This window comes from Dendrobates tinctorius, unplaced genomic scaffold (assembly GCF_039654945.1).
Source record: "Dendrobates tinctorius isolate UK_male_01 unplaced genomic scaffold, ASM3965494v1 ptg000011l, whole genome shotgun sequence".
In the NCBI taxonomy this organism is placed as follows: Eukaryota; Metazoa; Chordata; class Amphibia; order Anura; family Dendrobatidae; genus Dendrobates; species Dendrobates tinctorius.
In genome coordinates this window covers 33570001-33582048 of record NW_027361679.1, presented here as the reverse complement: position 1 = coordinate 33582048, position 12048 = coordinate 33570001, and the positions used below count along the sequence as shown (strand labels likewise).

Sequence of the window (12048 nt, the reverse complement as noted above, 5' to 3'; positions counted from 1 at the left end):
AAGTATCCCACCGCTTACTTGTGTGACATTGTGATCTTCAGCCTGGATTGGGGAAGAAACCTGCAGAAGGACTAGGCGGTACTGGAGGCACTGAGGAAAGTAGGATTTACCATAAACCCAAAGAAGTGCACCCTGGAGAAAGAAGAGGCAAAGTACTTGGGCTACATCATTGCAAGGGGTGAGATTAAGCCACAAATAGAAAAAGGTGGAGGCAATCCAGAAGTGGCCTCAGCTAGTCTCCAAGAAACAGGTTAGGGATTTTCTGGAATTTGTGGGATATTATTGGTTATATATCCCAAATATCGCCATGATAGATGCCCCCCTGACAGATTGCTGAAGGGCACAAAGTCGTCGACTGTCAAATGGTCCTCTGAAGCTGAGATGGCATTCCAGGAGTTAAAGCTTGTCCTATGCAGACAGCCAGTCTGGGTAGCATCAGACTTCACTAAAGAGTTCATGCTCCTGATGGACACCTCTGAGGTCGGTTTAGGAGCTGTGCTGTCCCAGGAAATAGATAGGGATGAACATCCAGTCCTATAGCCGAGTAGGAAACTCTCCTCCTGTGAGAAGAACTATGCCATCGTAGAAAAAGAGTGCTTGGCATCAAGTGGGCAATTAACACACTGTGATACTACCTGTTAGGCAGAATGATCAGGCTAGTGTCAGATCATGTGCCCCTGAGATGGATAAGGGAAAAGAAGGGGAAGAATGCTCGGGTAACTAGGTGGATTCTGGCGCTCCAAAGCTTTACTTTTCATGTGGAGCACAGGCCAGGGAAGTTGCATTGGAACACATACCTTTTCCAGAGACCTCTGCTAAGCCAGTGAAGTAGCCAAAACCCTCTTCTTTGGGCAGAGGGGGATATGTGACAAAGTCACTGGTAAAGTAATGTAGGGGAGATCTGTGTCTCTACGCTTAATGGCGCCAGTGAAATAAAGCCAGTGTATTTTCCTCCAGCACTCTAAAGTGTTGTGAGGCTAAGCTAAAGTTGCATAAATGGGCTAGTTTTATGTGAACATTCATAGAGGGTGTGGGAGAATGTCCACCTTATCTTCACCTGCAGAGTCGGCATCACCGTGTGCTGACAGGACCTGTGTGATGTCACAGTAATGTGATCAGTCACATGATGGAGATGTCACATGGTCTGGAGTTTAAGTAGTTGCCTTCCAAAGGCCGCAGGGTTGTTGATTGCCTGCAGAGGAAGACTCCAGGAGATGTCACATGGTCTGGAGTTTAAGTAGTTGCCTTCCAAAGGACGCAGGGTTGTTGATTGCCTGCAGAGGAAGACTCCAGGAGAGTGTTTGTGCTCATGATACTTGTGAAAGGACATTGCTAACCCTGAGTGGGCTGACTCCCCCCCCAATGCAAGGACTGCACATAGTGCTATCATTTTGATTTGCCCAGAGTGCCATGTTTATTTTTGTGCTTAAACCTTAGCTTATGCTGTATCCAATAAACAAAGTGCATCCTTAAAGACGCAGTGTTCCCGTGACTACCTCAATGTGCAGCCGAGTGAGCCAATCTACCACAACGTGTACAATCGCGGCCTACTGCAATTTTGCTTGCACGCTGAATACGCCTGAGAAAAAAAAATGCTGATCTGGATTGCCTCAATGAATAACATTTGTCCAAGTGCAATGCAATGTTTTATCGCATAGCACTCGGCTGTATTGTACGATAGTGTGACTCTGGCCTTAGACCAAAAGGTAATGATTATTTTGGATTGGTATTCCAATAAAGTTATATTCCTTTCATTGCAGATTTGGAGTGCCGGATTCCATTTGTTGTTAAAGGGAATCTGTCACCCATTTTTAGTGATATCTTGTAAAGATATCACCCAATTGTGCATCCCATAGGGATTCTATTAGAACTTTTGATTCCCCCCGACCCCGCACCTTTGATGCATAAATACCTCTTTTTATCTTGGTGGAGATGTATGGAAATCGCTGCGGTCCTGTCCGATGGGCGGGGCTTATTTGCCTTCTACCGCCCTCCTAGGCTTGCTGAACGTAATCTTCATCTGTGAATATCACAGATGCCGTAGTTTTCCGCTCTTGCGCATTGAAAAGGCCTCCAGTGCTTGCGCAGTATGCTTTGCCCAACTGTGTGCAAAGCATATAATCGGTACTGCGCATGCACCGGTATTTTTCAGCGCGGTCTATGCCCTGGAAGTCTTCACATGCAGGACACACTTCCGGGGTATAGACCGCACTGAAAAATACCGGCGCATGACATGTGTATGTGTTTGTAGTTGACTTTATCGCTAGCAATAACTCAATTTCTAACTAAGAAATAGGGTGAGTACGCCTAGGAAACCTGTAGAGGATCATGAAGTGTAAAATTCCCAACCTTTTTAACATCTCTCCACTGTTGTTATGCAAAATCCTTAAATGCACTGTATACTTTTATACAGTTGATTTGTAGAAACTGGTATTTCATCTAACTAAACTTTGGATTCTAGTATGTAATGGACCCTACGATTGTCTGCCAATGCACAGATTACATCAAATTACCATTAATGAGTTTTCCAAGGCATAAAACATAAAATTGGGGACATGTAATAGCAGGTTTGATCTATTTAATACATATTTTACTATAACAATATTATTATCCTTTTCAGTGAAATATAATTAATTCCTCGAAATTTTGCCCAAATTTAGTAGCTATGTATGTTCTGCATGGCGTGCTCATTTGTTTAAATATTTGGCTTGCATCATTTGGAAACTTTCTACTGCCAAAAATAGTTCCACGAAGACCTGTGCAAACAGAAATGCGAACGTTACAAAGAGACGACTTCAATCCTGAGCCCTGAGTCATGATTACCCTGCACCTTTGGAAATATGCAGCCAGAGATTGTTGTGCTGTAATAAACTCTTTAATGCAAACACAAAGAGTTCTCATAATCATAGCATGGTTAAAGAGGGTAGTAAATTTCTAGGAGGAATAACAGAAATAGGAGCTGATGCGCACATTCAATAGAGCTGTGCTGTATCACTCCCTTCAATGTTTACGCGGGTGCTAATAATAGCTGATCCATGGGGCACTGATCTATAGGGCGCTGATCTATAGGACGCTGATCTATAGGACGCCAATCCCAATGCAATGTATAATATTCATGGAAAATGAAAATATGTTAAGAAATATATTGACATCTGCTTTTTTTCCCTTAAGGTGATGCAACGGTGACAATTACACACAGATACACCCCAAAAGAGCTGCTGAAGACCCACACTCAGATATCAGATATAATTATAGTGGCAGCAGGTAAATTTATATATATTTCTTTTCTTTGAATAACATAATAATGTATGGTTTACATCAGGTACAACAATATATTACCGCTAACTAGTAAAAAGAAAAAAAAAATGTGCACATTTTTGAATAGTCTTTCTACATAGGTATGCAGTCTAAATCACTACATGAGATGGTTTTGATGCTTACAGCTAAGGTCAACTCTGAGACTCAAGAGCTGAGAGTGTCTGTTATGCTCCGATGTAGAAAACACAAAACAGCAATACTCAATAAATGGGACTCATTCCTAAAGTATACCTATAAGAAGAACACCAAATATTGACTTGATTCCTATTTATCGTCTGTTGATTCGCTTACCATTTTGTAAACCCCTTAACGACCTACCCCTGTAGCTGTAACCTTGAAGACCACGATGAGGGACGGTTTCTCCGGTCCCCGATCACGTGAAGTGTGCCAGCTGTTAAAAACATTTTTCTCTCTTCTGACAGAGGAGAAAGAAATGAGGTCCCCAAGCTCCCCCCGGGACCTCTGACATCCCGCTGTCCTTACAGCTTTGTCCCCTGGCCCTCCGCCTGCTCTTCCTGATAAAAAAAAATGGCAGGTGCATGTGCAAAAGCAGGGATTTTTCCTATTGGTTCATTTTTTAACCCTATGATAGACCCTATCTCAATGATCAATAGCCAATAATTAGTATGTCATCCCCTTAGGTTACATTTTTTTTTATTTTATAACTTTTATTTCTTTCATCCTTTGCTATTAAGATTAGGGTTGACGTTGGGGTTGGGCTAGGGTTAGGGTTGGGTTAAGTTTAAGGTTAGCGTTGGGGTTAGGATTTTTTAAAAATAAAAAAAAATTATGTCAATATCATGACTAGTGCTCAGTATTCAAATTTGCATCGTGTTGCTTGAGCACCCTTTATACTTGATGCATACCCGAGCACCCCGGTGCAAACTTGAGTAGTGAGCACTTGCACTCAACACTAATGACGACATATTCAATATGATGACCTAATGTCAAATTCTGTGTCATACCTATGAGTTGAAAATCCTCACTATACCTCTCGATAAAATCCTTGAGCGGTGTAGTTTCTAAAAAGGGGTCAATTGTGGATAGTTTCAACTGTTTAGGCACAATAGCCGCTCTCCAAACACAACATGGCGTTCGCTCTTGATTCCAGCCTTTTTGCATTCAAAAATTCAAACGATTCTGTTTTTTCCTTCCACATTCCATTAATTCCTTTGAAGCACCTGCAGGGTTAATAAACTTCTTGAATGTGGTTTTGAAGACTTTAAGTTGTGCAGTTTTTAGAATGGTTTTACGTTTGGGTATTTTCTGTCAAATAGGCCTCTCAAAGTCACTTCAAATGTGATGTGGTCCCTAAAAAACGGTTTTGTAAATTTTGTTGGAAAATTGAGAAATTGCTGGGCAACTTTTAATCCTTCTAACTTCTTAACGAAAAAATGGTGTTGATTTAAAGTAGACATGTGGGAAATGTTATTTATTAGTTATTTTGTGTGGTATAACTATATGATTTAAGGGCATAAAAAGTTTGAAACTTTAAAGTTAGAAAAGTGTGACATTTTTAATTATGCTGTACAATTTTTGCTATTTTCATAAACATACGCAAATCATATCTACAAAAATTTACCACTAATATGAAGTACAATATGTCTCGAAAAAACAATCTCAGAATCACTGGGATTCCAGAATTATTACCACATAAAGTGACTGTGGTTAGATTTCAAACATTTGACCTGGTCATTAACCCCTTAATCCCATATGACGTACTATCCCGTCCATGTGCCCTGAGACTTAATTCCCAGGGATGGGATAGTACGTCATAGCAATCAGCGGCACCCACGTGGTGAGCGCCGCTGATCGCGGCCGGGTGTCAGCTGATTATCACAGCTGACACCCAGCACAATGTGTCAGGGGCGGTCACAGACCGCCCCTGACACGTTAACCCCTTGCACACCGCGATCAAACACGATCACGGTGTACCTGGGGTTAAAGGGAAGCATCGGCAGGGAGAGGACTCCCTCCGTGCTTCCCTGAGCCCCTCACGGCAGCGCAATGTGCAGCGCTGCTGCGGGGGGCTCCTTCCCTGCAGGCCCCCGAATCCAAGATGGCGACGGGAACCTTCAGGGGCCTGAAGGGAGCCGGCTTCCTCAGTGCCTGCAAAGCGCAGGCACAAGGAAGCCTCCTGCACTGCCTGTGACAGATCGCTGATCTGTAATGTGACAGATCAGCGATCTGTCACAGGACAGTGATGTCCCACCTGGGACAATGTAATAAAGCTAAAAAAAAAAAAAGTGTTAAAATAATTAAAAATAGAATCGCCAAATAAATTAGAAAAAAAAAATATTTCCCCAATAAATCCATTTTTTGGAAATAAAAAAAACAAACAATAAAAGTACACATATTTGGTATTGCCGCGTCCGTAACAACCTGCCCTATAAAACTGTCCCATTAGTTAACCCCTTTAGCGAACCCCTTAAAAAATAAAAATAAAAAACGAAGCAAAAAATAATGATTTATTATCATACCGCCGAGCAAAAAGTGCAATAACGCGCGATCAAAAAGACGCATATAAATATCCATGGTACCACTGAAAACGTCATCTTGTCCCGCAAAAAACGAGCCGCCATACAGCATCAACAGCGAAAAAATAAAAGTTATAGCTCACAGAATAAAGCGATGCAAAAATAATTATTTTTTATATAAAATAGTTTTCATTGCATAAAACCGACAAAACATAAAAAAAGACCTAAATGAGGTATCGCTGTAACCGTACTCACCCGAAGAATAAAGCCGCTTTATCAATTTTATCGCACGGTGTAAACGCACCCCCCAAAAAGAAATTCATGAAACGCTGGTTTTTGTTCATTCCGCGTCCCAAAAATCGGAATAAAAAGCAATCAAAACATGTCACGTGCCCGAATATGACACCAATAAAAACGTCAACTCGTCCCCCAAAAAATAAGACCTCACAAGACTCAGTGGGTCAAAATACGGAAAAATTATAGCTCTCAATATGTGGTGATTAGAGTTGAGCGAAACGGGTCGAAAAATTTCAAAAGTCACCGACTTTTGGCAAAGTCCGGTTTCATGAAACGAAACCCGACCCTAGGATGAGGTCGGCCACGAGGTCGGCGACTTACGCGCCAAAGTCGCGTTTCAAAAGTTTGTTTTGCGCTCTTTTTCAGCCAATCAGGATCCACGGACACTGTGGGCAACGTGATGACATAGGCAGGGGTCACCACCATCTTTCAGAAGGGCATGCAAGTGATTGGCTTGCTTTGGTGGGCGTCACAGGGGGTATAAAAGGGCGTGCACGCCGACCGCCATCTTACTTCTGCCGATCTCAGTATAGGGAGAGGTTGCTGCTGATTCTGTAGGGAGAGCGTTAGGCAGGGAAGAAGACAAAAAAACTGCTTCTGCTGCTAGCGATTTGGCCTGCACAACACACCAGTCACTGTGTGTGCAGTGCAAGGGGAGGCTATATAGTGGTGTATCAGTGGTGTTGGTTGTTGGGCTGCCTTCTAAGGCTTCCTGACATTCCTGCATTGCTGTTTACCCACTGCTCCGCAAACTGCTTTTTTAAAAGCAATCCCAATTTTTTTTTTTTGTCCTGCTGAGAAGAAAAAAAAAACTGCTTCTGCTGCTAGAAATTTGGCCTGCACAACACACCAGTCACTGTGTGTGCAGTGCAAGGGGAGGCTATATTGTGGTGTATCAGTGGTGTTGGTTGTTGGGCTGCCTTTTAAGGCTTCCTGACAGGCTGGCATTGCTGTTTACCCACTGCTCCGCAAACTGCTTTTTTAAAAGCAATCCAATCTCCCTTATCCTCTAGTCACTTTTGTCACAGCTGTGCCATCGAGCCTGTGACATAGCGCTCAGATATCAGTGGGCCTCACACAATCCAAAAGTGTCCAGTGTCCAAAAGTGTGTGCAGAGATTCAAAATCTCCCTTATCCTCTAGTCACTTTGGTCACAGCTGTGCCATCGAGCCTGTCACATAGCGCTCAGATATTCATTGGGCCTCACACAATCCAAAAGTGTCCAGTGTCCAAAAGTGTGTGCAGAGATTCAAAATCTCCCTTATCCTCTAGTCACTTTGGTCACAGCTGTGCCATCGAGCCTGTCACATAGCGCTCAGATATTCATTGGGCCTCACACAATCCAAAAGTGTCCAGTGTCCAAAAGTGTGTACAGAGATTCAAAATCTCCCTTATCCTCTAGTCACTTTGGTCACAGCTGTGCCATCGAGCCTATCACATAGCGCTCAGATATCAGTGGGCCTCACACAATCCCAAAGTGTCCAGTGTCCAAAAGTGTGTGCAGAGATTCAAAATCTCCCTTATCCTCTAGTCACTTTGGTCACAGCTGTGCCATCGAGCCTGTCACATAGCGCTCAGATATTCATTGGGCCTCACACAATCCAAAAGTGTCCAGTGTCTAAAAGTGTGTGCAGAGATTCAAAATCTCCATTATCCTCTAGTCACTTTGGTCACAGCTGTGCCATCGAGCCTGTGACATAGCGCTCAGATATCAGTGGGCCTCACACAATCCCAAAGTGTCCAGTGTCCAAAAGTGTGTGCAGAGATTCAAAATCTCCCTTATCCTCTAGTCACTTTGGTCACAGCTGTGCCATCGAGCCTGTCACATAGCGCTCAGATATTCATTGGGCCTCACACAATCCAAAAGTGTCCAGTGTCCAAAAGTGTGTGCAGAGATTCAAAATCTCCCTTATCCTCTAGTCACTTTGGTCACAGCTGTGCCATCGAGCCTGTCACATAGCGCTCAGATATTCATTGGGCCTCACACAATCCAAAAGTGTCCAGTGTCCAAAAGTGTGTACAGAGATTCAAAATCTCCCTTATCCTCTAGTCACTTTGGTCACAGCTGTGCCATCGAGCCTGTCACATAGCGCTCAGATATTCATTGGGCCTCACACAATCCAAAAGTGTCCAGTGTCCAAAAGTGTGTACAGAGATTCAAAATCTCCCTTATCCTCTAGTCACTTTGGTCACAGCTGTGCCATCGAGCCTGTCACATAGCGCTCAGATATCAGTGGGCCTCACACAATCCAAAAGTGTCCAGTGTCCACAAGTGTCTGCAGAAATTCAAAATCTCCCCTGTCCTATAGACACCTTGTACCTTGTTTTACATTACTATATAGTTTGTTGGATTTTGTCTACATTTCTACCAAAAATGAGGAAGGCTGGTGGAAGAGGCCATGGAATTGGGCGGGGGTTGGCAGCTGGTAATGATGGTGTTGGTGGTGGATCTGATGGTAGTGGCAAGAGCAAAATAGGACCGAATGCAGGAGGTGTTGAGCCTGCGTCATCGTCTGGCTACATAAGGCCTCGAACGCTTAGTTTTCTAGGAGTTGGCAAACCGCTTTTAAAGCCAGAGCATCAGGAAAAAGTTTTGTCTTACATTGCTGACTCAGCCTCCAGCTCTATCGCCTCCTCTTCTTCAGTTGTAAAAAGTAAAAGCACTGAGTCGTCATTGGAGGCTCATGTTCATGAACCACACCTTTCCTTGTGTCCTTCACCCCAACCAAGATTGAAGGATGACGCAGGCCATATTACTGATTACTCCATGGAGCTGTTTTCACATACCATGCCTGGATTATCAAGTCAAATGGTGAATTACCCAGGCCAAGATGAATCTGACATGGAGTGCACTGATGCACAGCCGCTGATGGATGATTCTGCTGGTACATTCACTCAGAGCACTACATTGTCCTCGCAGTGTACAGAGCCAGATTCTGACCCTGATGAGACTCAGGTGCCCCTTCCCGCACACTATACCACCAAACACGGTGACACAGAGGAAGGTGCACATGACATAGAAGAGGAGGTGATGGATGACCCAGTTGTTGACCCAGATTGGCATCCATTGGGGGAAGAGGGTGCTGCTTCCAATAGCTCAGATGAGGAGCATCCACAGCAGACATCGACATCGCAACAGCTGTTATCTGGCAGGCCCGTAGCACTCCAAAGACAGGTTCCAAACATCAAAAGAGTTGCTGGACAGCTTGTCCAGAGGGTCAAAAGATCACAGCGTGCTAGGCCGCAAAATGTCTGCCAAAGTAGGAAGAGTGCAGTGTGGCACTTTTTTGAACAAAATCCTCATGATCAGGCCAAGGTTATCTGTAAGAAGTGCGCAAAGACCTTTTGCCGAGGGAAAAATCTGAAAAATTTGAATACCAGTTGCATGCTTAGACATTTAACCAGCATGCACTTGCATGCGTGGACACAACACCAAACCTCAAGTGCCACATGTGCAACTGATCACAACGAAGGTAGTCAGCAACGCTACATTGTTTCCCCCACTGTAAGCCCACCGGTTAGCACAGCAGCAAATGTTGAGGTGTCGTTGCAAGGCCACAGCAGTCAGGGAATCCCACTGTTATATCAACGAAAGACTGATTCTAGGCCATCAGAAAGAACACCAACTCCATCACCATCATCAACCCTCTCTCAGTCCGCCCTGTCCACCGCTACTTCCACCATATGCAGCTCTCAAGTCCAGCTCACCCTCCCAGACACTATGAGTAGGTCAAGAAAGTACTCAGTCTCTCATCCGCGTACACTGGGTTTGAACGCCCACATTGCCAAACTAATCTCGTTTGAGATGATGCCCTTTCAGTTGGTGGAAAGCACAGCTTTCTGCGAACTCATGGCCTATGCAGTACCACGCTATGACCTACCCAGTCGCCACTTCTTCTCTCGCAAAGCCATCCCAGCCCTCCACCATCATGTGAAAGACCGCATTGTCCATGCACTCAAGCAGTCAGTGAGCGGAAAGGTGCACCTCACAACTGATGCATGGTCCAGTCGGCATGGCCAGGGCCGTTACGTGTCCATCACTGCGCACTGGGTTAATGTGGTGGATGCAGGGTCCACAGGGGACAGCGGTGGTGGGACAGTGCTGCCTAGCCCACAGTATAGGAAACAGTTGGCTGTAGGTGTTCGACCCTCCTCCTCCTCCTCCTCCTCCAGAAGCGAAAGCTCGTCCACAGAGCGCAGTCGTACGAGCACTCCATCTGCAGCTGCCACTGTTGCACACGATGTGTCCCCCTATCGAGCAGCTAGTGGAAAGCGTCAGCAGGCTGTGTTGCAGATGATGTGTTTGGGCAACAGACACACCGCCGAGGTGCTGGCCGAGTACTTGAAGCGACAAACTGAGTCATGGCTGGGCAGTGTACATCTTGAGGCAGGCAAGGTAGTTAGTGATAACGGCCGTAATTTTGTGGCAGCCATAGCCCTTTCAAAACTCAGCCACATACCTTGCTTGGCTCACACCTTGAACCTGGTGGTGCAGTGCTTCCTCAAAAATTATCCGGAGTTAACAGCCCTGCTCCAGAATGTGCGAAGACTGTGCGCGCACATCCGCCGGTCGCCTGTACACTCCGTTCGTATGCAGAAGCTGCAGCGATTGCTCCACCTTCCCAACCACCGCCTCATTATCGACATTGCAACAAGGTGGAACTCCACCCTGCACATGGTGGAGCGGCTGTGCGAGCAGAGGCAGGCCATAATGCATTTGTGGGAGGATACACGGCCAGGCACTTTGAGAGCAGACATGGAGTTGACAGGTGTGCAGTGGTCGAAGCTGAAAGACCTCTGTAAAGTCCTTCAGTGTTTTGAGGAATGCACACGGCTGGTAAGCGCAGACGACGCCATCCTAAGCATGAGCATCCCACTTATGCGTCTGCTCATGCAAACTTTGACGCACCTTAAGGAGCAGGCGTCTGCAGCCAATGTTGATGAGGAGGAAGAGGAGGAGAGAATCCTTGATGACATTCAGCCATTGTCTGCTCAGGGACGTCTCCTGGACGAGGTGGAGGAAGAAGAGGAGGAGGAGGATGAGGATGGGGATGATTACTTAGGGGAGGAGGATGCATCTCGTGGGGCAAGTGAAAATGTTGGCGTGGCAAGGTCTGGTACAGGGTTTGTGCGTGACTGGAGGGATGTGGATTTGCCAGAAAGTGCTCCTCCACCCAGCACTCACAGTGCATCATTGACACCGGGAACATTGGCCCACATGTCAGATTATGCCTTGCAGATCCTAAAAAGGGACCCCCGCATTGCCAAAATGATGAACGATGACGACTACTGGTTGGCCAGCATCCTGGATCCACGCTATAAAGGCAAATTACAAAACATCATGCCACAGGAGAACCTTGACCTAATAATGGCTAATAAACAAGCAACTCTGGTAAATCAGTTGCTTGAGGCATTCCCAGCACACAGCAGCGGTGATGGTTCTCACACGAGACGTACGGGCCGGGGGCAGCTTGGCAGAGGTGTTCGTGGTGCACACAGCAGAAGTGGCGTTGGAGACAGGGGTTTCATGACAATGTTGTGGACTGATTTTTCAAATACCGCTCACACAACTGGTAATACTGCATCGATGGAAAGTGACAGGAGACAGCAGTTGTCAACTATGGTTACAAACTACTTTTCCTCCCATATCGATGTTCTCCCACACAGGTCATTCCCCTTTGACTATTGGGCCGCTAAACTGGACACCTGGCCTGAATTGGCCCAATATGCCTTACAGGAGCTCGCTTGCCCAGCTGCAAGTGTGCTATCGGAAAGAGTCTTCAGTGCAGCTGGATCAATCCTGACAGAAAAAAGGACCCAAAATGTGGATGATCTAACCTTCATTAAAATGAACCATGCATGGGTTTCCAAGGATTTTGTCCCACCTTTCCCTTGATGACACATACGGTGACAGAAAAATGGCTTGCTTTGGTACACCTCTTCCTGGGGCTTCACC

The 12048-nt window shown here is 45.4% G+C and overlaps 1 protein-coding gene across 1 annotated transcript in view; it reads left to right on the top strand.

Annotated features, from left to right (window-relative positions):
- Positions 1–12048, top strand: part of MTHFD2L (methylenetetrahydrofolate dehydrogenase (NADP+ dependent) 2 like) — a 265099-nt gene that overhangs the window by 182819 nt on the left and 70232 nt on the right. The window contains exon 6 of the mRNA XM_073587998.1: positions 3172–3264. Within this exon, the coding sequence (XP_073444099.1) occupies positions 3172–3264 (93 nt within the window). The remainder of the gene's footprint in view (positions 1–3171; positions 3265–12048) is intronic.